This window comes from Oncorhynchus clarkii, chromosome 32 (assembly GCF_045791955.1).
Source record: "Oncorhynchus clarkii lewisi isolate Uvic-CL-2024 chromosome 32, UVic_Ocla_1.0, whole genome shotgun sequence".
NCBI lineage: Eukaryota > Metazoa > Chordata > Actinopteri > Salmoniformes > Salmonidae > Oncorhynchus > Oncorhynchus clarkii.
Genome location: NC_092178.1, coordinates 21,743,738 through 21,765,807, shown reverse-complemented (window position 1 = coordinate 21,765,807; position 22,070 = coordinate 21,743,738). Strand labels below are relative to the sequence as shown.

The window sequence follows — 22,070 nt, the reverse complement described above, 5'->3', positions numbered from 1 at the left end:
GGTTGTGGTGAATAACATCAATGAAGAAGGTGGCCATTTTGTTTTCAGGGTAACAAACTGACCTTTTCCCCAGAGGTCAGCAGGGTTTGTTATCATTTCTATCTGATCTCTCTTACTGTAAATGAGTCCTATAATAGACGGTTGGCTTTCTAAAGAGCCCATTAGCCAACAAACGCTGACACACCCGCTAATTGGCAGTGATAGGGGTCTTTGTGTGTTGTTTTCCCTCTGGGGTCTCACCAACCAACTGTTAAAACACAGCAGATCAGTACTCATTCAGCCCTGTTAACGGCAGTAGATAAGATTTTGTTCATATTGCTTTTCCTTGAGGAATCGTTTCATTATTGCTCTCCCTCTAGGGATTGTTGATCATGAAATATTGTATTAACAGTACTAATCCCAAAGGGAATACACCCAATGTTATGACAATGCGATGCAGTGCTGTGATATTACCATGACTATTACCTCATTGATGTTTGTGATTATTTGTACAGTATCAAATTCACATTTTTTTATGTTGTTATTTATTTGCATTGCTGCCTGCACAATTGAGCTGTGTGAGATATATAACGTATTTGGAATTCATTTGATTGGAATTATTTTACTGGAATTGTATGAGCCAATCACTTACAGTTCAAGATGTATCAAATAAACTATATCAGAGTGGATCTCTTGCAACTCTTCAGAATATAAAAAAAAACCTTCAAGAGATTCAACTTCTACTAAGGATATGGTATGCCTAAAGAGATACTTCTACTAAGGATATGGTATGCCTAAAGAGATACTTCTACTAAGGATATGGTATGCCTAAAGAGATATACTAAGGATATGGTATGCCTAAAGAGATACTTCTACTAAGGATATGGTATGCCTAAAGAGATACTTCTACTAAGGATATGGTATGCCTAAAGAGATACTTCTACTAAGGATATGGTATGCCTAAAGAGATACTTCTACTAAGGATATGGTATGCCTAAAGAGATATACTAAGGATATGGTATGCCTACTAAGGATATGGTATGCCTAAAGAGATACTTCTACTAAGGATATGGTATGCCTAAAGAGATACTTCTACTAAGGATATGGTATGCCTAAAGAGATACTTCTACTAAGGATATGGTATGCCTAAAGAGATACTTCTCTTCTACTAAGGATATGGTATGCCTAAAGAGATACTTCTACTAAGGATATGGTATGCCTAAAGAGATACTTCTACTAAGGATATGGTATGCCTAAAGAGATACTTCTACTAAGGATATGGTATGCCTAAAGAGATACTTCTACTAAGGATATGGTATGCCTAAAGAGATACTTCTACTAAGGATATGGTATGCCTAAAGAGATACTTCTACTAAGGATATGGTATGCCTAAAGAGATACTTCTACTAAGGATATGGTATGCCTAAAGAGATACTTCTACTAAGGATATGGTATGCCTAAAGAGATACTTCTACTAAGGATATGGTATGCCTAAAGAGATACTTCTACTAAGGATATGGTATGCCTAAAGAGATACTTCTACTAAGGATATGGTATGCCTAAAGAGATACTTCTACTAAGATACTTCTACTAAGGATATGGTATGCCTAAAGAGATACTTCTACTAGAGATACTTCTACTAAGGATATGGTATGCCTAAAGAGATACTTCTACTAAGGATATGGTATGCCTAAAGAGATACTTCTACTAAGGATATGGTATACTAAGGATATGGTATGCCTAAAGAGATACTTCTACTAAGGATATGGTATGCCTAAAGAGATACTTCTACTAAGGATATGGTATGCCTAAAGAGATACTTCTACTAAGGATATGGTATGCCTAAAGAGATACTTCTACTAAGGATATGGTATGCCTAAAGAGATACTTCTACTAAGGATATGGTATGCCTAAAGAGATACTTCTACTAAGAATATGGTATGCCTAAAGAGATACTTCTACTAAGGATATGGTATGCCTAAAGAGATACTTCTCTTCTACTAAGGATATGGTATGCCTAAAGAGATACTTCTACTAAGGATATGGTATGCCTAAAGAGATACTTCTACTAAGGATATGGTATGCCTAAAGAGATACTTCTACTAAGGATATGGTATGCCTAAAGAGATACTTCTACTAAGGATATGGTATGCCTAAAGAGATACTTCTACTAAGGATATGGTATGCCTAAAGAGACACTTCTACTAAGGATATGGTATGCCTAAAGAGATACAACTTCTACTAAGGATATGGTATGCCTTTCATCGAAACAGTAGCAGCACTACTAAGGGAACAATAGGTGGAAGTGGAGGACTGTTTTATGACCAAGAGATGAGCTCTTATCTAATAAGAGATAAACCCATCTTCTTATCATCAAATCACACCTGAAATCTGTCACTTCTTATCTCAAGTTATCTGACAGGCTGAGAAACAGATGAGGATCATTCAACCTAGTATTCTCTTGCTGACCTAATGCTACTGTTCTCCCCTAGGTAGATAATTAGTTGACTGTAAAATTGAGAATAACCTTATATCTTCAAACTGGCTGTTCTGCGATTACAGTTTTAGTGCCCCTGAAATTACATCAGAGTTTAAGCTAAGTAAGAGGCCAATTTGGAAAACTGTGTGTGTGTGTGTGTTTTCCTCACTATAAATTATTCCTTTGTCTGAGTGCAGGGTAATGGGAGGGAGTGGGAGTCAAACAGAGTCAACCAGCCTCCTGAGGATCCTAGAGCCACAGCCTACATACAGAGAGAGAGAGAGAGAGAGAGAGAGAGAGAGAGAGAGAGAGAGCGAGAGAGAGAGAGAGAGAGAGAGAGAGAGAGAGAGAGAGAGAGAGAGAGAGAGAGAGAGAGAGAGATTGATTGAGAGAGAGAGAGATTGAGAGAGAAAGAGAGAGAGAGAGAGAGGGTCAGGGCCAGAATAAATATTTGGTAGTCTTAGCAGGTTCACGTTAAAAGGCCTGGATGGGCGCTCCGTGTACACACACACACACACAAACACACACACTGAATACACAAGCAGGCCGAGGGAGGCTGTGAAGTTGAATGGCATAGCTCAAAGCCTTTCTCCTATACCCCTCCTCTTCTCTCTATCCCCCGCTCCCTCTCTCTTTTTCCAAACCGCCAAATCGTTCTCCCTGCTTTCTCCAGCTCAGAGGAATTCATTAACTCACTATCCATAGAGACACTATGGAAATCAGGAGGCTACAAAGGCAGAGAGAGAGAGAGAGAGAGAGAGAGAGAGAGAGAGAGAGAGAGAGAGAGAGAGAGAGAGATTATCCTATTAGATGGTGGATGTGTCTCATTTCCTCCCCCTGTCATGAGAGAGGATATAATTTGAAGTGATGAACTCACACACAGGAGAAAGAGAGATGGAAAGATGGAGAGAGAGGAGGGGGAGGGGGAGAGAGGAAGAGAGAGAGAGAGAGAGAGAGAGAGAGAGAGAGAGAGAGAGAGAGAGAGAGAGAGAGAGAGAGAGAGAGAGAGAGAGAGAGAGACAGTGGGTGAGAGTCTTTAACGTTGCTCTTTTATGGAGCTGGAATGGATTCCCCTGGCTCCACTTACCTTGGCAATGAGGATATAACCACTTTCCATGAATGCCATTTAAAATGCCATGGAGATTAAGCATCCATCACACAAACACACACACACACTGCTACCCCCAGCGCTGCTCGTCATAATGTGTGTTTAGAAAACAGCTTTGAGATTCATGAGCCGAGCCCTGGGTGCCAGGGTTGGAAATAAACTGTGTGTGTGTGTGTGTGTGTGTCAGCTATGGTTTTGCCAGCTCAGAGTGAGCTTTAAACACCGTAATTAAATCATTAGGGTCTTCTCAGTGCTTCACAGCACAGGGCTGAGAGGAGAGGACAGGAGAGGAGAAGAGAGAAAAGAGAGGGAGGGCAAAGGAGAGGAGAGGAGAGGGGAGTGGGGAGAAAGAGAGAGAGAGAGAGAGAGAGAGAGAGAGAGAGAGAGAGAGAGAGAGGAGAGAGAGCTAGCCAGCCCACCGTACCCAGCCATCCTCATCAGCTAGTCCAGCGTGAAATGATGAATCTGTGTTTAAGAGGATCACTAATTACTAAGCTAACATCTGATAGAGTCCACCTCCAAAGGGGCAGAGGAGAGGGGGTATGGGGGTATGGGGGTGTTAAACCTCATTAGCAGTGTCTCTCTGTGTTTATACAGGTTTTAGAGTAGATATCTCTTTTTGAATAAAGGGATCAAGCTTATTTGAGTGTGATGCAGACCGGTGATGCACTTTAAAAATAATGATATGAAATAAAAGTAAAAATACTGGAATATTTCATACCATACCCGTCATCACATATATGTTTTGGGTTGAAATTACGTGGAAACAACTTGATTCAACCAGTATTTGCTCAAGGCATGTATTCTTGTATAATTTCGTAATCTTGGCACTGTCAATTAAGTGATTTAAAATGCCTTGTTGATTACTGCTAGTACAGCTGGCAATTTCATTCAAATATCAACACATTCCCAAATAAATAAAATGTCACATATGTCTAAAACAGGAAATATGTGTCTAAATATTAGCCTATATTTAGGAACGTTGCGGTAGAAAATAGACTAATATTTGACGTGTTGATATACAGTACCACAAACTCATATGTTGTTATATAGATATATTCTGCTTATAAATAGGTAGATATATTTTACTACAAACTTACTCAACATCTGTCATCCTTCCATGCACAGACTTCCTGACTCATATCTACACAATCTCTTCCCTCCATCTATATCTCCCTCTTTCTCGCCCCTTCTATCTTTATCTTTAATCTGAAAATATGCGTTAGTGACTTCCGTCGATATCCCCCGACATTCCGCGGTATCTGTGGCCGGCCGAGTCGACGCTTCCCTTGGCCATCTGGTGCCCATGCTGTCGCCGATACTCCTCTGGAGCGGTTCTACGATGTCGCAGTCTCACAGGACCACTTATATATTTAATCTTAATTATAATGTAGCAAGAAAGTATAATGCACCATAAGAGTAGTTAAGAAAAGTTTTAAAATAGATACAAAAATAGGCTCAAATGAATGCAAAAATGCCTTTGTTATAGGCCTACATTATTTATGTATTGTATTTATTAGGCTATATAATACAAACTATTATATATATGCATTATTATTGTGTTTAAGCCTAATTTTATTTTCATGTCTTTATTTAGTATTAATATTAGTGGTACTATTGTTGTTGTTATGATTTTTGCTGTTTTGCTGTAGTTTCTTTTCATTGCTTATTTGAGCACCCATTCAAAAATGACAGAACGGTGATTATGAGAACGAGATATCTCTCCATCTCTTAGACACACACACACACACACACACACACACACACACACACACACACACACACACACACACACACACACACACACACACACACACACACACACACACACACACACACGCGCGCACGCACACGACCCAGCGAACGAACCAATGCACTAATCTCTTGCCCGGGGCAAAGGAGGGGCTTGGTTGTTAAGTAGCCTGCCAATCATCCCGTCAGCTCCACTAGAGAGAGTCCTGCGGGGAGAGAGAAAGGCTTGACTGGGCGCTCAAGTTCTAAACTCATCACTATCACTGGAGCTTGCCGCGCTGTCGGGGAGTGGGACTGTCTGACTGACTGACTGACTGGCTGACTAGTGACTAACCGTGATTTGTGATTTAGACATCCTTATCTTTCTGGGAAAGTGGGAATTCCTCCTATTTTCCTTTCCTCCCATTTGACACAGAAGAGAGACAGAGAGATTTATTGAGCCTTTCTCTCCGGACATGTCTTTCTCGCAGCTGGGGTACTCCCAGTTTCTAAGTGGCTCCCAGGAGGTTTACGGGGGCGACCTGGCCGGCTTAGGCCGGGATGGAGCCGCGGATGGCGGCGTGAATCAGGCAGCTACTGCCGCTGCTGTTAGCTCGATGCTGGGGATGTATGGTAACCCGTGGGCGGCTCAGAACTACAGCGCGTTTCTCCCCTACAGCGGTGCAGACCTCGCCCTCATATCGCAAATGGTAGGAGAGATGTTTTCTTGGAATGTAGAATTTAAACTTCGTTCGAAAGTGGTTGTTTCTCATCTGTTTATAGAATGTGTAAGATGGTTAAATTTATGCAAGTGAATTGGCTTTATTGGATTGGAAAGTTTAATATTATGGGATAGTAATAGGATCATTATTTTATATTTTGACCTTTATTCAATTGAAGTTCTGTCAACTATCATGTTTTTCGAAACTGAAACGCCTTGTCTTGAAATTAGGACAGAAAATAGTTAATGAAATTGTGTGATTTATTATTCATGGCCCAATACCAAACGTTTACATTTAGGCTAATGCTAGTTGATAAAAATGCGTTTGCATATTTTCACTGGGTAGTCGAGCCTATTTTTACAAGAAGAGTTACACGAGGCCTATGGTTGAAATGTTCTAGTTATTTAGTCATTTGATGTTGCTTCAGAAATAGTACATTTAGGATAAACAAACAATTAGACATGAGAGACATTATGAAGGCTACATTATTTAGAATATTATCAACCCTCATAATCAATTTGCAATTTGATTAAATTTAAAGTTTGATGTATATATTCCTACTGTCAATGTTGAATTATTAAAGCTAATTTGTCAAGTTCGGGGAAGCGATTAAAATGTGATCTATAAGCTATACCCTATCCGAAATTTGCGATATCGTACTTGTGTGAAATAGTCAGAAACAAACTCTACATAACTTAGAAATCATAATAGTTTACCCTAATATTGTCGTTGATTATTTTAGAAGATAGCCTATACATTATGAAAGTGTGAAAATAGTACTTGTTCGATTCAGTCATAATACACAGCATACTGTAAACTTATTTTGAACTGGAAAGTCAATAGCTTATATAATACAAGTTTGATTAAAGCAAAATAAAATAAAGAATAGGCCTGGAACTAGTACATTTTTGGAGAGACAAACATTTCATAGGATTCCCCTCTCTATCCCCCAGAACCCTCAGTACGATCTGAAGGACAGCCCAGGAGCTCACCCGGGAGGTCTGGCTGTCCACGCCAGCGCAGGGTTCTACCCATACGGCCAGTATGGCTATGGCGACCCGAACCGAGCCAAGGCCGCTACGAGGGAGACCACCAGCACTCTGAAGGCCTGGTTGCAGGAACACCAGAAGAACCCGTACCCCACCAAGGGAGAAAAGATCATGCTGGCCATCATCACCAAGATGACACTCACACAGGTATATAGACATAAAGGTCTATGGGGTATATAAAGGTTTAGGCCAGGAGTATTTCCCGTCTACTAGGCCTACATGATTTGATCGGAAAACAGCCTACTTTGATGGGTTCTGCCAGTTTAAGATAAACTAAACTTGATTAACCTAATTATCAGTATTTGTAATAAAGGATCCAAAAAATATATGAATGAATTCCTTCCTCTGTTCAGGTGTCCACGTGGTTCGCCAACGCGCGCCGGCGTCTGAAGAAGGAGAACAAGGTGACGTGGGGCCGCAGCGCGGAGGACCGGGATGGACGGATCTTCAGCAGCGACAATGAGGACGAGCCTGACAAACACGGGAGCGAGGATGAAGAGGAGGAGGAGATCGATTTAGAAAGTATCGACATCGATAAAGTCGAGGAGAACCCAGGAGATCAGAGGGAAGTGGAGGGAGAGGGCAAGCTGGCCGCCAGGGACGCATCTGATTCTGGTAGCTTGGAGAGCCAGAGGACGATGTCTGTCAAGGCCCTCAGAAGTATGGAGGGGCCTATTGCTCTCATTAAGGCTCCTGTTGGTGCTTGTAAAAACGCTGTGGATCTTTCCCCCAATGCACCGGTGTGTCAGAGGCCCCCACAGAACAAACCCAAAATCTGGTCTCTGGCGGAGACGGCCACAAGCCCCGACAGTTCCATCAAACCTTCCCCGGCTGTCTCGATTCCTCACCAGGCCACGATCCCCTCCCACCACCCGGCCCTACTCCCGGGTCATGGAATATACACATGCCAGATCGGGAAGCAGCTCCACAACTGGGCCAACGCGGCGTTCCTCAGCGCCAACTCTCTGCTGGGTGTCAGGTCGCTTCTCGGCGCGGCAAACCCAGCCGGACACCACATGCCTCTCCATGGCGCGCTGAACCATCAGGACGCACGGTTGACGCAGGCCTCAGGGGCATCGTGCACAGAGGAGGAGAGTGGAGATGAGTCGTTGGAGAGCTTCAGTCCAAAGCGAGATGGCATGTACTGTAGCCTAGGTTTAGGCTTATATATGTTTATGATTATGATTATAGGCTAGTTTTCATCTGCTTGGAAATGAATAACAGTCTCATGAATTCGGCCCTGTGTTTTGCTTCCGCTTTTCAAAGATCCCTTTCCAAATATGGCACACCGTTTTGATCTAACACTCGTTTCAATTCATGTGGTGTATTTATTATGATATATTTCTGAAAATCTCCTAACAAACAACAGGCCTACATTCATTTCGAACCTGTTACAGTTACATCACTCAAATACTATTGTATTAAAAACAGACTTAGCCTAATTAAAATTTGGCCTACTAAGGAAAGCCTATTGATTATTTTACTGATTTTTCTGAATGTTTATTTGTTTACAGATGACGTGAATATTCGCAGGTCTGGCTCGCCGAAGTCTCCCTTCCAGCTGATTACTGACAGGTACGATATTTCAAACCTCACCGTGACATTATGTCATGTGCCATCTATTTTAATCATCCGGTAAATTAACCTTTTAACCCGCCGGTAAAGGCGGTTTCACCTGACCGACTGGCCTGTCACAGCTAGAGCTCATAAATCATCTGAAGAGATTTAATCGTCTACTTTAACGGATTTCAACGGCTCACTAGATACCGTTTAATATGGCCATCAGGGTTGGAACCGGCGCCATTGACTTATCATCGTTCACGCAATTTAAATATACCCTCAATTTATTCACGCCTCGCCAGTGAATACACATATGTTGAGGGAGGATATGAAATAGGCCTGATAGCAATATAATTATAGGAAATGAATTATTCAATGTCAGACTCATTTACATTTTCTGACGTTTGTATTTTATTTTCTCTTCTCTTCATCAAAAGATCTCACCACGGAACGGCGCAGCGGGCCCTCTCGACAATTTCCACAATATGAACAGTGAAGAGTTATCATTGGATAATAATCTGGAATACTTATTTAACGAAGAACAATTTATCGAATAGTCTAATATTTTTGTGAGTGAAACGTAATATTTCAACTCGTCAGACTTTGAAACAGTAGGCCTATATGATGCGAGACAAGATTCATAGCCAATAGGCCTGTGTTTTTGATCACACACATTTTCCGTATTGCCATTTATACTCGCAATGTTTGTCTTTGCTGTGTATTTTTCTTTTCTGTTTTATTTTCTATGAAAAAGTTATCGACATGTAAATAATTTGTTTAAAGGATATATTTTTGAGAAATAAACTCAATCGTGGTCATGGACTTTGATTTCTTTGTATTCTCTTCATTCAGTCGCCTAGGTCTGTCAACAGTCATCAAATATAATCAAATATATCTTTTTCCCTGTTGTATGATTTCCAACAATGATGATATTCCATAGACCATAGCCAATGTGCAGCATTGAACCTAATGTAAGACAAACCCTCGACTTCAGCTGGATTTGTTTGCCATGCAGGTAGGTCATCGGTAAGGGATTCTGTGAAAAAAACGAGACAACTAAGAAAACTGAATTTCACATGTGATCACATGGTGTTCCAAAAACACGTTTTCATGTGATCACATGTGATCTTATGTGAAGTTAATGTGATAATGTGACAACATGGAAAGCAAAGTTTCATGTGATAACATGAAACTACACATGTAAAAACGGGATCACATGTGAAGTGTTTCAAGAACTCATCTTCACATGATCATGTGATTTTCAACATGTGAAATCATGTGGTTTTTCTGTAAGGGTCTGCATGACATTATTTCTACAATGGGACTGCCTTGGTACTTATGAAATTGCAAATGTGGAACTCAGTTTGCTTAACTGTAAAGGACTATTTCCTTGGCTGTGCTCTCCACTCTCCCTCCCTGTTTCATCCCGGCTTAGCCCCTTAGAGCCCCACTGATGCAGCCTCTGAAATATGGATCAGAGAAGAGGAAAGGCCATCAGCCAGTATGGGGGCTGTGTGTGTGTCTGTGTCTGTGTCTATGTGTGATATGGGGGTCACTTGATGAAGCCATCGTGACCTCCACAAGCCCGGCGGGGTCTCAACAGCTTAGAGAGTAGCGATAGATAGCTAGATGGAGAGAGAGAGAGAGAGAGAGAGAGAGAGAGAGAGAGAGAGAATGGGGGCTGGAGGGAGAGAGAAGGAGAAAGGGAATAAAAGAAGGAGAGAGATACGGACGGATATAGGGGAGGGGGAGAGATGAAGATATCGAGAGAAGGATGGAGGTAGAGAAAGTGAGACGATTGCTCAGTCTGTGAATTTCACCATAGCTGGACATTGAGAGAGGAGAGGGGGCCAGCATAAGTGTATTCACTAAAAGTGGCGGTCCAATGCAGTCATTTTGATCTCAATATCAAATCATTTCTGGGTAACAATTAAGTAACATACTGATTGTTTTAAATTAAAATGCTCAAAAATAAACATAAATAGCTTCTTAGCAAAGAGCCGTTTCTCAAGCAAGAATTTTGCTAAGCTTGTTTGGGAGTGGCCTGAGTGGTGATGGGAAAACCAGCTGTTATCGGCAGAGAGGTTTGGAACTCTCTTATTGATCTATTAACTAACTTGATGTCACCAGTCTGGCCAAAACTCCATAAATTTCCCACTATTATTCCAACCTCTTAGTTTGGAAATGTGTATAAAGAACAGAGAAATCACGTTTTTGACTGCATTAGGCCTTTAAAGGGGAGGCCAGGAAATGCCGAGGACACAGATGCCTACACAGCACATATTTGGGACGTGACAAAGTCATGGTTGATTTATGCCATGTCACTGGTGTGTCACTGATGATATAGGGGACATACTGAACACATTTAGAAAGGCAGAGCAGCAGCAGATCTCCATGTGTTTTGCACCAGACTAAATGCCACAGCATTCTTACTGTATTCATGATATACACATCTGATTTAGCCTGACACACGTTTCATGATCTTAAACAAATCAATTCCATGAGAATGATACTTTTTGAATTTCATATAGTGCGCTGATTATCGCGCTGGAGATTTTTCTAATTGACTGTGAGTTGGGCCGAACAACTCCCTTTACCTGGGACTTTATTCACAATATTGCATGGTCTCTTAATTGTGCCTTGCTGCTTGAATATGTTGTGAATAAAGGGTTTATATTGGGACAATAACTGAATAATCAATTGATGAAAAAGCGTCTAATATCTATCTTGAACTACATGTACTGCATCTACAACTACATGTACTATAGTATCTACAACTACATGTACTGTATCTACAACTACATGTACTATAGTATCTACAACTACATGTACTGTAGTAACTATAACTACATGTACTAGAGTATCTAGAACTACATGTACTATAGTATCTACAACTACATGTACTGTAGTAACTAGAACTACATGTACTAGAGTATCTATAACTACATGTACTATAGTATCTAGAACTACATGTACTGTAGTAACTAGAACTACATGTACTAGAGTATCTAGAACTACATGTACTGTAGTAACTAGAACTACATGTACTAGAGTATCTAGAACTACATGTACTTTAGTAACTATAACTACATGTACTAGAGTATCTACAACTACATGTACTATAGTATCTACAACTACATGTACTATAGTATCTACAACTACATCTACTATAGTATCTACAACTACATCTACTATAGTATCTAGAACTAAATGTACTGCATCTACAACTGCATGTACTATAGTATCTAGAACTACATGTACTATAATATTTAGAACTACATGTACTATAGTATCTACAACTACATCTACTATAGTATCTACAACTACATCTACTATAGTATCTACAACTACATATACTATAGTATCTACAACTAAATCACATGTACTACAGTATCTAAACCTACATGTACTATAGTATCTACAACCACACTACATGTACTATAGTATCTACAACTACATATACTACAGTATCTGCAACTACATCTACTATAGTATCTATAATTACTTCTACTTTGTATCTAGAACTACATATACTATAGCAGTATGCATGTGGTCTCTTGTTCTCACAATCCTAACGTATGAGCAATATTCTATTCTATTCCAATCTAGTATATTCTATTATATTCCAATCTATTATATTATATTATATTCCAGTCTATTCTATTCCATTCCGTTCTATTCTATTCCATTCAATTTGATTAAATTCCAATCTATTCTATTCCATTTCAATCTATTCCATTTCAATCTATTCTATTCCATTCTGTTCTATTCCATTCTATTCTATTCCATTCGATTCTATTCCATTCTATTCTATTCCAATCATTTTATTCCAATCCATTATATTCCGAATCTATTCTATTCTATTCCAATCTATTCTATTCCAACATATTATATTCCATTATATTCTATTCTATTCCAATCTATTCTATTCTATTAAATTCCAATCTAGTCTATTCCAATATAGTCTATTCCATTCTATTCTATTCCACTCTATTCTATTCCATTCTATTTTATTCCTGAAATGCTTACTTACAAGCCCTTAACCAACAAGGCTGTTTTAAGAAAAATAAGTGAGAAGGAACTATTTACTAAAATAAAGTTTTAAAAAAAAATATATAAAAAAAACAAATATAATAATATGAAAAAGACACAATTATAAGAAATACAATACAATTACATTTAATTAAAAAAGGAAGAAAAATAAGAAAAAAAATTAATTATACAAATAACCAACAATTAAAGAGCAACAATAAAATAACAGTAGTGAAGCTATATACAGTGGGTACGCGAGGGAGCACAAGTTTGTTGAGGTAATTGAGGTAATATGTACACTACCATTCAAATGTTTGGGGTCACTTAGAAATGTCCTTGTTTTTGAAAGAAAAGCATTTTTTTTTTGTCCATTTAAATTGATCAGAAATACAGTGTAGAAATTGTTAATGTTGTAAATGACTTATGTAGCTAGAAACAGCTGACTTTTAATGGAATATCTACATAGGCAAACAGAGGCCCATTATCAGCAACCATCACTCCTGCGTTCCAATGGCACTTTGTGTTAGCTAATCCAAGTTTATCATTTTAAAAGGCTAATTCATTATTAGAAAACCCATTTGAATTATGATAGCACAGCTGAAAACTGTTGTGCTGATTAAAGAAGCAAGTTGAGTATCTGGAGCATCAGCATTTGTGGCTTTGATTACAGACTCAAAATGGCCAGAACAAGAGCTTTCTTCTGAAACTTGTCAGTCTATTCTTGTTCTGAGAAATGAAGGCTATTCCATGTGAGAAATTGCAAAGAAAGTGAAGATCTCATACAACGCTGTGTACTACTCCCTTCACAGAACAGTGCAAACTGGCTCTAACCAGAATAGAGAGGAGTGGGAGGCCCCGGTGCACAACTGAGCAAGAGGACAAGTACATTAGAGTGTCTAGTTTGAGAAACAGACGCCTCACAAGTTCTCAACTGGCAGCTTCATTAAATAATACCCACTAAAACACCAGTCTCAACATCAACAGTGAAGAGGCGACTTTGAGATGCAGGTCTTCTAGGCAGAGTTGCAAAGAAAAAGCCATATCTCAGACTGGCCAGTAAAAAGAAAAGATTAAGATGGGCAAAAGAACACAGACAATGGACAGAGGAAATCTGCCCAGAAGGCCAGCATCCCGAAGTCACCTCTTCACTGTTGACATTGAGACTGGTACTATTTAATGAAGCTGCCAGAAACCAAGGAACTTGAAGCTCACAACCTGCTCCACTACAGCCCTGTCGATGAGAATGAGGGTGTGCCCTCCTTTTCCTGTAGTCCACAATCATCTCCTTTGTCTTGATCACATTGAGGGACATGTTGTTATCCTGGCACCAAACTGCCAGGTCTCTGACTTACTCCCTATAGGCTGTCTCATCATTGTCTGTGATCAGGCCTACCACTGTTGTGTTGTCAGCAACCTTAATGATGGTGTTGAAGTCGTGTTTGGCCATGCAGTCATGAATACAGGAGGGGACTGAGCACGTACCCCTGAGGTGCCCCCGTGTTGAGGATCAGCTTGGCAGATGTGTAGTTGCCTACCCTTACCACCTGGGGGCGGTCTGTCAGGAAGTCAAGGATCCAGTTGCAGAGGGAGGTGTTTATTCCCAGGGTCCTTGGCTTAGTATTGAGCTTTGAGGGCACTATGGTGTTGAACGCTGAGCCAATGAATAGCATTCTCATGTAGGTGTTCCTTTTGTCTTGGTGGGAAAGGGCATTGTGGAGTGCAATAGAGATTGTGTCATCTGTGGATCTGTTGGGGTGGTGTGCAAATTGAAGTGGGTCTAGGGTTTCTGAGATAATGGTGTTGATGTGAGCCATGACCAGCCGTTCAAAGCACTTTATGGCTACAGATATGAGTGCTACGGGTCGCTAGTCATTTAGGCAGGTTACCTTGGTGTTCTTGGGCACAGGGACTATGGTGGTCTGCTTGTAACATGTTGGTATTACCAACTCGGTCAGAGACAGTTTGAAAATGTCAGTGAAGACATTTGCAGTTGGTCAGCGCATGCTCGGAGTATACGTCCTGGTAATCCATCTGGCCCTGTGGCCTTGTGAATGTTGACCTGTTTAAAGGTCTTACTCACATCGGCTATGGAGAGCGTGATCACAGTCATCCGGAACAGCTGGTGCTCTCATGCATGCTTCAGTGTTTCTTGCCTCGAAGCGAGCATAAAAGTCATTTAGCTCATCTGGTAGGCTCGTGTCACTGGGCAGTTCACGGCTGTGCTTCCCTTTGTAGTCCGTAATAGTTTGCAAGCCCTGCCACATCCGATGAGAATAGGAGACGTTGTAGTATGATCCAAAATTAGTCCTGTATTGACATTTTGCCTGTTTGATGACTCGTCTGAGGTTAAGGCAGGATTTCTTATAAGCGTCCGGGTTAGAGTCCCGCTCCTTGAAAGCAGCAGCTCTACCCTTTTGCTCAGTGCAGATGTTACCTGTAATCCATGGCTTCTTGTTGGGGTATGTACATACGGTCACTGTGGAGACGATGTCATCAATGCACTTATTGATGAAGCCAGTGACTGATGTGGTGTACTCCTCAATGCCAAGAATCCCGGAACATATTCCAGTCTGTGCTAGCAAAACAGACATGTAGCTTAGCATCTGTGTCATCTAACCACCTCTGTATTGAGCTAGTCACTGGTACTTCCTGCTTTAGTTTTAGCTTGTAAGCAGGAATCAGGAGGATAGAGTTATGGTCAGGTTTGCCAAATGAAGGGAGAGGGAGAGCTTTGTACGCATCTCTGTATGTGGAGTAAAGGTGGTCTAGAGTTTTTTTCCCCTATGGTTGCACATGTAACATGCTGGTAAAAATGAGGTAAAACTGATTTAAGTTTCCCTGCATTAAAGTCCCCGGCCACTAGGAGCGCCGCCTTTGGGTGAGTGTTTACTTGTTTGCTTATGGCGGGATACAGCTCGATGAGTGCGGTCTTAGAGCCAGCATCTGTTTGTGGTGGTAAATAGACAGCTACGAAAAATATAGATGAAAACTCCTGGTAAATAGTGTGGTCTACAGCTTATCATGAGATACTCCACCTCAGGCGAGCAAAACCTTGAGACTTCCTTATTAATATTAGATTTCATGCACCAGCTGTTGTTGACAAATAGACACAGACCTCCACCCCTTGTTTTTCTGGAGGCAGCTGTTCTGTCTTGCCGATGCATGGAAAAACCAGCCAACTGTATATTATCCATGTCATCAATTAGCCACTATTCGGTGAAACATAAGATATTACAGTTTTTAATGTCCCGTTGGTAGGTTAGTCCATTTTATTATCTAATGATTGCATGTTGGCTAATGGGACTGATGGTAGAAGCAGATTACCCACTCACCGTCGGATCCTTACAGGGCCCCCCGACCTACGTCCCCCATATGTCTGTCTCTTCATCATGCGAATAACGGGGATTTGGGTCTTGTCCGGTGTCTCAAGTAAATCCTTCACGTTCGACTCATTAAAGAAAAAATCTTCGTCCAGTACAAGGTGAGTAATCGCTGTCCTGATATCCAAAAGTTAAGAGACAGTGGCAGAAACATTGCATACCAAATAAGTTACAATTAACATGAAAAAACACACAATAGCACAATTGGTTAGGAGCCATCTCCTCCGGCGCCCATTGTATTATATTCTATTTCACGCAAACACACACTAACCCCATTATTGATTTCTTAAGAAACCAAACTGTGTGTGAAACCAAGAAGCCAGAGACAGATGAATAAAGATGGAGCTAAAATCAACTTTGTTCCAACGACGATTAGTGGGGATCGAAAGCTAAGAATTCCACGTGTTCACTGGCGCCTGCCTTAGTACACACACACACACACACACACACACACACACACACACACACACACACACACACACACACACACACACACACACACACACACACACACACACACACACACACACACACACACACACACACACACACATACACACACGCTCCATGGTCGTTTATCAGAGGGAAATATTCAGGGTTGGACAGCTGGAGTTGACTTGTGGTTTTAGCGGAATGTCAGCGAGGCGCTGAGTCTGTATAAAGACCGTGGTGACACTGAATTTAAACCCTGCTCTAATTTAACCTCATCATAAACTGCTTACAAACTATTACCCCATAGTTAGTTCATGATTAATACATTGTTTGGTGGTGGTATTATATACAGTATTTAGTTAATGAAGACCACTAGGCCACCAGGTGTCTTGTGAATAAAATGTTTCTCATCTGACTCGACTGGTTACAGTAAATAAAAGTTCAATCAAATAAATAGAAGATATAAATTAGTAGGTCTTGAAATGTTAATGGAAAATGAAATGATAATGGAAAATGGAGACGCGGAAAATATATAGGATAGTTTAGTTTAGCTATTACAGTAAAACGGTGAGTGAAATGATCATTCCACCATCTTAGAAAATACAACCCATTTATGTCAAAATATAAATATTGAATGTGTAATGATGTATATTATACAGGGTTAAACTGACGGTTTGTTATGTGTTATCAGTTACCGCACCTTGGCAGGTAAGGTGTCGGTCAAAGAGAGGTGTGTGTGTGTGTGTGTGTGTGTGTGTGAGTGTGTGAAAGGAAGGTCTGGATTTGGTGAAATGACACCTCAAACACTGGTGAGAAATTCAAGGTTGGAGGGTGAAGGACAGAGTATGGAGGGAAGGAGGAACAGAGGGATGGATGGATGAAGGGGTGAATGTCATGGATCTTTCAAGCCTACTTTTGCCAGACACATCAGAGTCTGGTGGAAAGCTCAGCTCATGTTTTTTTAGATTTAAATGTTATACTATTGCAATGTGTTATATTTTCAGACATTTGGGGGCCCTAAACCTCCAAAAATTGTGAACCCCCTCTAGACGGCGGAGAACAAAAATGACGTTTTAAAGTCCTGCAATTCTACACATGTTGCAATGGGACGGAGAGAAAATGTTGCAATTTTATAACAAATTTCATGCAATTCTACCCATTTTGCCATGGGGTGGAGATAAATCTTTGCCGTTTGAAAGCTAATTTCCTGCAATTCTACACATTTTGACAAGACTTACTCCAATGTTAATGATATCTGAGTGAGAGGGACTAACAAAATCAATGGGGGGCCCCTGGAGTTCAGGGCCCCTGGGCACCGGCCCTGCATGCCCGGTCGGTATTCGGCATTGATTACTACTAAGTTTAGATAGCTGGCTAGACTAACTTACCAATCCAAAAATTGTTAGTTGACATGCTAAATGAGTGACGTCAGTGACTGATGCAGAACCACATTTCAAAATCGCACCTTGTGTATTCCATTATTGACGGCCCTTAGCATTTCTATTCACTTCCTACACATGTATTTCCTTTTCCTTTTTATTGAACCTTTATTTAATCAGGCTGGCAAACAAACAACGGTGTCTTATTTACAATGACGAACTGGCATGCACACACCTCTTATTCTGAGCATTTCATCAGTTACCTGCTAAGGGGAGTCTTCCTGCTATTGTGATACTACCTGAAAAAAACATTGTAAGATGTTATTTGTATGGTGCGTTTATGTTTCTGCGTGAACACTGAGAAGAGAGAACGACCATCCAATCGGAGGTTGTCAACAATGCGGCGTTTAGGTCATTTCTGACTGAGCACCCGAATAAAGCATGCAGCATTGACTGTGAATGGGACCTCCGCGAACAGTGCCTTTAAAAGACGTATCGTCGACAACCCACAGTCGGATTGAAATCCGGCCTAAATTGTATTATTGACCAGAATTATCATGCGAGAAGAAACATAAGAGCCTAGTAAATCAGTGTTAACTGGTAAGAAATATGTCATTACCTATAAGTATTAAAGTTAATACTGCATTCTCTCAGTCTGGAGTGTAATACTAAGTGTAACCAAGCAGAGAGAGACGTGGGATAGGAGAGACAAGATATCCAATGGTGGATAGATATCTATCCCATCATCCCTTGCGTTGTATCTGATGTTCTGGTGAAGGCTTAATCCCTCCCCTCCTTCACGCTGGAGACATCTATATTACTGTTATCTCACACACACACACACGCACACGCACAAGCACACGCACACGCATACGCACACACACACACACACACACACACACACACACACACACACACACACACACACACACACACACACACACACACACACACACACACATCTTTATGTTTGAGGTGCCAATCTCAGAGGAGCAGCTGTAGCCTAAAGCTAATATGGAGATCCAGAGGGACTCCCTCACGCTGACCTCCTCACCCCACATACAGTGCACCGATCCTGGGGAACAAGAGGAGAGGAAGGGGGTGGGATCCAGTTAGCCAGTCGAACTTCAAACACTCTTTCTTGTGTCATGTGTATATATGTTTTAAATATATGTTTAGGCTTCATTGTAATGCACACTGTTATATAATAATATATAATATAATGGAGAAGCAGCTGACATTCTAAGCATGCCCTGTTCTAAGCATGTTCTGTTCTAAGCATGCCCTGTTCTAAGCATGTTCTGTTCTAAGCATGCCCTGTTCTAAGCATGCCCTGTTCTAAGCATGCCCTGTTCTAAGCATGCCCTGTTCTAAGCATGCCCTGTTCTAAGCATGTCCTGTTCTAAGCATGCCCTGTTCTAAGCATGCCCTGTTCTAAGCATGCCCTGTTCTAAGCATGCCCTGTTCTAAGCATGCCCTGTTCTAAGCATGTTCTGTTCTAAGCATGCCCTGTTCTAAGCATGCCCTGTTCTAAGCATGCCCTGTTCTAAGCATGCCCTGTTCTAAGCATGCCCTGTTCTAAGCATGCCCTGTTCTAAGCATGTTCTGTTCTAAGCATGCCCTGTTCTAAGCATGTTCTGTTCTAAGCATGCCCTGTTCTAAGCATGCCCTGTTCTAAGCATGCCCTGTTCTAAGCATGTTCTGTTCTAAGCATGCCCTGTTCTAAGCATGTTCTGTTCTAAGCATGCCCTGTTCTAAGCATGCCCTGTTCTAAGCATGTCCTGTTCTAAGCATGTCCTGTTCTAAGCATGCCCTGTTCTAAGCATGTTCTGTTCTAAGCATGCCCTGTTCTAAGCATGCTCTGTTCTAAGCATGCCCTGTTCTAAGCATGCCCTGTTCTAAGCATGCCCTGTTCTAAGCATGTTCTGTTCTAAGCATGCCCTGTTCTAAGTATGCTCTGTTCTAAGCATGCCCTGTTCTAAGCATGCTCTGTTCTAAGCATGCCCTGTTCTAAGCATGTCCTGTTCTAAGCATGTTCTGTTCTAAGCATGCCCTGTTCTAAGCATGTTCTGTTCTAAGCATGCCCTGTTCTAAGCATATTCTGTTCTAAGCATGTCCTGTTCTAAGCATGTTCTGTTCTAAGCATGTCCTGTTCTAAGCATGCCATGTTCTAAGCATGCCCTGTTCTAAGCATTCCCTGTTCTAAGCATGCCCTGTTCTAAGTATGTCCTGTTCTAAGCATGTCCTGTTCTAAGCATTCCCTGCTGGTCACATTTCTAAATAAATACTAAATAGAAAAGTCTTATCAGTGGAGAGACAGTCTCCTTTGGTTGGATTTGCACAGCTTTAAAATTAACACACACACACGCAGGCACACACACACACACACACACACACACACACACACACACACACACACACACACACACACACACACACACACACACACACACACACACACACACACACACACACACACACACATTTATGTTACTATCCTTGTGGGGAACAAACAATTGATATTCAAAATCCTATTTTCCCAAACCCTAACCTTAATCCTTAACCTAACCCTAACCTTACCCCGACCCTAACCCTAACCCTGACCCTGACCCTGACCCTGACCCTGACCCTGACCCCAAACCCTAAACCTAAACCTAAACCTAAACCTAAACCTAAACCTAACCTTAATCTTAACCCCTAACTCTGATTCTAACCCTAACCTTAAACCTAACCAATGAGTTTAAACATCCTTTTTCCTTGTGGAGACCCGCAAAATGTCTCCACTTGTACCATTTTTCTTGTTTTACTATCGTTGTGAGGACAAGGATTGTAAAACCAAAAACACACACATACACACATACAAATACACACAAAGGGTATATTTCATACACCCTGTTGCTCACTGACGACAAATTCATTACGTATCTGTAGGTCTGTGTTTTTTGTGTGTGTTTATGTGTGTGAATGTGTGAATGTGTGTTTATGTGTGAATGTGTGTGAATGTGTGTGATGTGTGTGAACGTGTGTTTGTGTTTGAATGTGTGTTTCTGTGTGTGCATGTGTGTGAATGTGTGTTAATGTGTGTGAATTTGTGTTTCTGTGTGTTTCTGTGTGTGAATGTGTGTTTCTGTGTGTGAATGTGTGTTTCTGTGTGTTTATGTGTGTGAATGTGTGTTTCTGTGTGTGAATGTGTGTTTCTGTGTGTGAATGTGTGTTTCTGTGTGTGAATTTGTGTTTCTGTGTGTGAATGTGTGTTTATGTGTGTGAATGTGTGTTTCTGTGTGTGAATTTGTGTTTCTGTGTGTGAATGTGTGTTTATGTGTGTGAATGTGTGTTTCTGTGTGTGAATGTGTGTGAATGTGTGTTTCTGTGTGTGAATTTGTGTTTATGTGTGTGAATTTGTGTTTATGTGTGTGAATGTGTGTGAATGTGTGTTTATGTGTGTGAATGTGTGTTTATGTGTGTGAATTTGTGTTTATGTGTGTGAATTTGTGTTTCTGTGTGTTTCTGTGTGTGAATGTGTGTTTCTGTGTGTGAATTTGTGTTTATGTGTGTGAATTTGTGTTTATGTGTGTGAATTTGTAACACCAAGAACCTCTCTCTCAAAAACAAACTTCTCGTCTTCAACACAAAGGTTAAATGCGCTTTACTAAACGGTTTAGAACCATGGAGAGTTACCGCCACCACACTAAAGAGTGAGGAAGAGATGAATAAGGCAAAACCCACCTTGAATGAGGTCAAGATGGAAAACTGCCCAGAACACAGTCTGGAGAAGCCCTCTGCTCCACTAGGAGGTGAAAGGAATAAGTAATTTAAGTCAGGTGTGTGCATTGTATGTACGTGTGTGTAGGAGTATGTGTACATATGTATGTGTATGTGCGGTGACTATTAGTGTGTTCAATAAACTATCAGCTAAGATAAGACATTAGAGAAGTGAGAAGAGGATGGAGGAAGGAGAGGCAAGTCGGTTCATCTGTAAGCTTATACTGTCATCTAGTGGCCATGATGGGACCATGCACTTTATCCTACTGGGCTGATGTACTCATGCCCCGTTTGTCTTTGTATTTGAATGTAATGCGCTGTCATGTATGTTTGGAATGACTGTAAGGATTGTCATTTATCAGTCTCCACAAATGAAGTTCCCCCAGGAACAATGATGTTTTTTAAAAGTCTATTCTGACTTCAAACGCAGTGACTCCCTCCCTCCTAGTATCCCCTA

General features: G+C 40.9%; 1 protein-coding gene across 1 annotated transcript; it reads left to right on the top strand.

Moving 5' to 3' along the window:
* Positions 1 to 5,511: 5,511 nt before the first annotated feature.
* LOC139391876 (iroquois-class homeodomain protein irx-1-like) lies at positions 5,512 to 9,450 on the top strand. Its single transcript, XM_071139487.1, has 5 exons — positions 5,512 to 6,007; positions 6,973 to 7,215; positions 7,422 to 8,205; positions 8,583 to 8,643; positions 9,066 to 9,450. Exons 1-5 carry the CDS (start codon positions 5,774 to 5,776, stop codon positions 9,115 to 9,117), a joined length of 1,374 nt encoding a protein of 457 aa, XP_070995588.1. The 5' UTR covers positions 5,512 to 5,773; the 3' UTR covers positions 9,118 to 9,450.
* The last annotated feature ends 12,620 nt before the right edge of the window (positions 9,451 to 22,070 follow it).